The following is a 3,877-nucleotide window of genomic DNA, read 5'->3' as shown; positions in this document are numbered from 1 at the left end:
CACACACACACACACACACTCTCACACACACACACTCTCTCTCTCACACACACACACTCTCTCACTCACACTTACCCACACTCTCTCACTCACACTCACACACTCACTCACACACACACACACTCTCTCTCTCTCACACACACACACACACACTCTCACACGCAGGTTCTCCGTTGAGTTCAACCTGTTAAGACTGGTTTGTGTCCTTGTTTGGTTTGTGTAGTTAATGGGTGTGTGTCCATAGACGAGCTGATCTCACCATCAGATGATTCCAGTTTACTGTAAATATGAAAGTAGCAGAAAAATCATCACTATGTGTTTGACTTTGATCGGTGTTTTTACAAAATAAAAGAATATAAAGAACCGTATCAGTGCAAAAGTTGAATCTAATATCTCTGTCTCTGTGTTTTCCTCTGTAGGAGAGAAGCTGGATTATAAATCATGTGAATCTCTGGAGGAGATCTTTAAGAGGGTGCAGTTTAAAGTGCTGGATCTGGAACAGACAAACTTAGACGAGGATGTGAGTGTTTCTCTTTCTTTACCTCATTGAGTTTCTTACCAATCTCATTTCCTGTCCAGCTCTATGACCGCAGGGTCATTCTTGTTCTTTCTCTGTCCATCTTTAAAACTGTCTGAGCTTCTGTTGTGATGATTGCAGCGTTCTGATTTCATTTATCAGTGCCGTTACACGATGAAAGTGCTCGTCAGCCCTCTGGTTGAGACATGTGTCTCTGTGTGTGAATACATGTGTGCTGTTCTGACACGGTTTGTGTTTGTCCAACATAAACACAGATATCAGGAGCTCTGGAGATTCAGTCTGTTTCTAATAGGTTACTTAAGGTCACCCCTGGCCTCTGACTTCTGTGTTTGAGTTAATGCAATCATATTGCCATAAGTCATAAGTTGGGTGGATCTCAGCATCTTCCATATATATACAAACACACTCACTCCTTAACACCACCTCTTAAGGGAGTGTCATGGAAAACTGAGTTGGGAGTTTTTTGTTTTTTTTTTGCTCTTTTGAAATAAAAGATGTGCTATGTACACATTCTAACAGTCACTATTTATGTATGTATTTGTTTGTTTTTATTTATTGTATTTTAATCAATTCATTATGGCTGCACGATTATGACAAAAATCATAATTTCAATTATTAATTACGATTATCACAATTTGCATTGAATGATGTTTATACCATTGTTTGATGCAACAGTTAACATCGGATTGGTTTCTTCTTTAAATGATAAAAAATTAACAATATGTGTTATAAATAATGGTATTATAATGTTATACTAAAACTAAAATTAAAATAATGGGAAAAAACCTTTAAGATAACATGTAGAAAGAAAAAAACGCATCTTAAGCACGCAGAATAACTTCAGTGGGCTTTGAATGATTACGTAATTGTGGCATTCATAATTGTAATCGTGATTAGAAATTTGATTAATTGTGCAGCCCTAAATTAATTCATTCATTCATTCATTCATTTTAAATAAAATATGTACTATGAACACATAATCTGATAATCACTATTCACGTATCTATTTTTTTTGTTTATTTCATTTATTTTCATTTCATGTATTTCTATTATTTTAATTGATTTTAATGTAATTTTTTTATTTTTTTTGCATGCTAATGGCTGTTTGTTTTTCATTTATTTTTATTTATTTTAATGTAATAATGTTTTTAATTGATTGCATTTTAATATATTTTAATTATTTAATTTTTTTTTATTTTATTGCACATAACTGCTGCTCTGAGATCAGTTTCCTTTACGTGTTGTTGGAAGTTTGTCTGGCTATGGCAGGTTTTTGTCCCCCTGCTGCAGGACCATAATCAGCATATTTGTTGTTTTTCTGTGTCTATAAGTATTTGTTGCACTCCTGCTGCACCTATTCTTCTTTACCTTTAAACCCTCTTTATGAACTACTTTGTACTTGTTCTTGTTTTGTGGCTCCTCCAGAAACGTTGAGCCTGCCCGCCTCCTCTGTGAGAGCTCTTGTATGCAGACATTGTATTTATAGGGTGTGTGTGTGTGTGTGTGTGTGTGTGTGTGTGTGTTCAGGGTGGAGCGCAACACCATACGCTGCACCTCAGCAGAGATCTGATCAATTAAACACTGCTGAGAATGTGGGCCAGTCTGTCACAAGCACATACCCCATGAACAATAGTGCAAAATGTTTAGCATTATTTAAGAAAGTGATAATATTGTTTATTTTAATACTGATGAAACTATTTGAAACAATTACACAAATCATACACTTAGTTCCTAAAGGGATAGTTCACCCAAAAATGTTCTCATGATGTTCCAAACCTGTTGAACTCAGAAGAAGATCTTTTTAGGAATGTCAGTAACCAAGCAGCTTCTGGTTCTGCTTTTTAAAATATTTGAGTTCAAACTAAGAAGATATTTTGAAGAATTCTGGCCAAACTAGAGTTTCTGGTCTCCACTGACTTCCATACTATTTTTTTTCCATACTATGGAAGTTAATGGGAATATAGGATTATACAATTTTATTTTTAAAAATACTGAAAATTGTTACTTTATAATTGATTATTGTTTGGAAAAAAATTTTGTTAACACTTATTATGTCTGTTAGATTGTACTGTATCATCACTCTGTGCGTGTGTGTGTGTGTGTGTCTCTTTCTTTTTCTGTCCCATCAGTTGCGTTAGATGTTCTCTCTCTCCCTCTCTCTCTAGCTGCGTTTCCATTACCCTTCAAATTGCGCAAATTGCAAATACACAATAGAAACGTGTCAATTTCGCAAAAACTCCCATATATCGCAAAAAAATGTTTACGCTCACACGAGGTGGTTTTTCAGGCAATTCGAAAAAGAAAATTTTGCAAAACTGCAATAGAAACTTTTTTTTTCGCATTTACAAGTCGCATGATCATTCTTTAACCTCCAAGAAACACCTCATACGTGGCCGCTCACAAATATAAGGGGCTTTCCTTGCCATTAACTTGAATAACCCCTTATTTACACTGCATTACGCCCCGACACGGCACTCTAGTCAATGCTTGTGTTTACACCAGCCGCGGCAGGCTTCAGAAGTGGCCCAGAAGCAGCTCTTCGCGCTCCTTCTCTAAAGATACACACTAGGGCTTCACGATTATGACAAAAATCATAATTGTTGATTATTCCCTTGAAATTGTAATTTCGATTATTAATTACAATTATCACAATTTACATTGAATGATGTTTATACCATTGTTTGATGCGACTGCATGCCATATTTTTATATGAGAATAAACAAGCTGAAAACTCTTAACTGAAAAACCTTTAGTGCTTTTCTATAGTATTAAGCCTCAAATGTCAAATATACATCAGATTGGTTTCTTCTTTAAATTATAAAAAAAGTAAAAATATGAATGGTATTATAATGTTAAACTAAAACAATGGAACAACCCTTAAGATAACATGTAAAAAGAAAAAACATATCTTAAGTGTGCAGAATAACTTAAGTGGACTTTGAATGATTAATTGCTGCTTTGAACGATTACGTAATTGTGGCATCCATAATTGTAATTGCGATTAGAGCAGCCCTAATACACACTTATGTGGCTAGTGCGGTGGCTGCGATACACGTAAACCTACCAACATCTGTCGCTATGACTTATCGCGAGAGGAAAAAGTTACGTTTTCCACGTTTTGTAGTCGCATAACATGGGTTAATGGAAACACCGTCATTTTGCAATAGTCTTTTATTGCCATTTATAAAATATAGCAAATTTGTAATGGGAACGTACCCTATCTCTCTCTCCCCCCCTCTCTCTCTCCCTTTCTCTTGCTCTCGCTCTCTCTCTCTCTCTCTCTCCCTCTCTCTCTCTCTCTCTCTCTCCCTCTCTCGCTCTCTCTCTCTCTCCCTCCCC

General features: G+C 35.8%; 1 protein-coding gene across 1 annotated transcript in view; it reads left to right on the top strand.

Annotated features, from left to right (window-relative positions):
* ppp1r37 (protein phosphatase 1, regulatory subunit 37) overlaps positions 1 to 3,877 on the top strand; it is a 45,441-nt gene that overhangs the window by 28,525 nt on the left and 13,039 nt on the right. Inside the window, exon 4 of the mRNA XM_016251689.1 lies at positions 420 to 520. Within this exon, the coding sequence (XP_016107175.1) occupies positions 420 to 520 (101 nt within the window). The remainder of the gene's footprint in view (positions 1 to 419; positions 521 to 3,877) is intronic.

Source organism: Sinocyclocheilus grahami, unplaced genomic scaffold (genome assembly GCF_001515645.1).
Source record: "Sinocyclocheilus grahami isolate Dianchi unplaced genomic scaffold, SAMN03320097.WGS_v1.1 scaffold1067.1, whole genome shotgun sequence".
Classification (NCBI taxonomy): domain Eukaryota; kingdom Metazoa; phylum Chordata; class Actinopteri; order Cypriniformes; family Cyprinidae; genus Sinocyclocheilus; species Sinocyclocheilus grahami.
The sequence above is the reverse complement of the archived record's forward strand: the minus strand, read 5'-3'. Positions and strand labels throughout refer to the sequence as shown.